The sequence below is a fragment of the Lagopus leucura genome, unplaced genomic scaffold (genome assembly GCF_019238085.1).
Source record: "Lagopus leucura isolate 7727_CA_CO unplaced genomic scaffold, USGS_WTPT01 Super-Scaffold_100030, whole genome shotgun sequence".
NCBI lineage: Eukaryota > Metazoa > Chordata > Aves > Galliformes > Phasianidae > Lagopus > Lagopus leucura.
This window is the reverse complement of record NW_024962281.1, coordinates 1,161,647-1,162,946: the sequence shown is the minus strand read 5'-3', so window position 1 is coordinate 1,162,946 and position 1,300 is coordinate 1,161,647. Positions and strand designations below refer to the sequence as shown.

The 1,300-nt window shown below is 52.3% G+C and overlaps 1 protein-coding gene across 1 annotated transcript; it reads left to right on the top strand.

Moving 5' to 3' along the window:
* The first annotated feature begins 203 nt into the window (after positions 1–203).
* Positions 204–792, top strand: LOC122185663 (cytochrome b-c1 complex subunit 8). Its single transcript, XM_042881661.1, has 2 exons — positions 204–418; positions 577–792. The coding sequence occupies exons 1-2, from the start codon at positions 265–267 to the stop codon at positions 669–671; spliced, it is 249 nt and encodes an 82-aa protein (XP_042737595.1). The 5' UTR covers positions 204–264; the 3' UTR covers positions 672–792.
* Positions 793–1,300: the final 508 nt, after the last annotated feature.

Sequence of the window (1,300 nt, the reverse complement as noted above, 5' to 3'; positions counted from 1 at the left end):
AACGGAGCTCATTAGCGTGCGTGGGGCTGTTAGATGCGACGGGGCAGCGGGACGAGCTCCGCGGCCGCCTGCAGCCCTGAGGAGAGCGGCTGAGGGCGGGGCCTCGCGCACGGGGGCGCGCAGCGCCAGTGTAACCCATAGTAACCAATGGTAACCCGTGGTAACCAACGGCCACCGCGCGGCCCGGAAGCGGAAGCAGCATCTGAGATTCCTCTTCCGGGGCGCGCGGCGGCGGCGCAGCCTGCAAGGTGACACCGTACCGCCATGGGCATCCACTTCGGGAACCTGGCCCGGGTGCGCCACATCATCACCTACAGCCTGTCGCCTTTCGAGCAGCGAGCCCTGCCCAACGTCTTCTCTGACGCGCTGCCCAACGTGTGGCGCCGGTTCAGCTCGCAGGTCTTCAAGGTTGCACCCCGTGAGTAACCCGGTGTCCGCAGGGGCAGAGGGAAGCGAGCGGGGCGCTGGGGTTTTGTAGCGAGGTGTCGTGGCGGGGCTGGGTTGGTTCAGAAGCACTGCGGGTGGCTCAGGCCGCTCCGTGCCTTGCCCTGTGTCAGCGTTCCTTTTTCTTGCCAGCTTTCGTGGGCGCCTACCTCCTCTACTCCTGGGGCACACAAGAGTTTGAGAGGCTGAAGAGGAAGAACCCTGCTGACTATGAGAACGACCAGTGACTGCACCTCTGAGGCGTTACCGCTCTGTATTACCAACGGCTTGTTGCTGTGCTTGTTCATGTAACCGGAGGGATGGAGAGATAATATATAATAATGCCTAATAAACTTTAACTTTGTCCCATGTGAAGTCTCCATCTTGCAGCGTTTAAGGTGAATTGCACCACGTTATCTGTCAGGCGAATTCCATGCTGAGAGATAACCGTACTAAAATTCTCTAAGCTCCAATTGCTTTATTTTACATTTCCAGACTCTCTGATTCTGCTTTCAGGAAATATTTCTCAGTGCAGTTAGTTGAAGACAGCCCTTTCTATAATGCAGGTGATGAGAAATAACAGTACAGAGACTCTTTGATCCCTTTATCTTTCAGTAGCCGCTTTTTGCTTGAATTAGAATACATTCTAGTCCTGTACCTGTGAAGAACAAACAGTCTGATATGATACAAAAATTGCCCAACCTGACTGATGGTTCAAAATTGAATATGAGCTTTGACCCTCTTTACAGTTACCAGGTTATCGTCCTTATTAATAACAGTCTAATGATAAACTGCAGTTCTGATGTTTGATTAGTGTTAATTGGCTGAATTAAAAGCAGTTCTCAGGGAACTGCAGGGAAGTAAAAGGATTATTTTA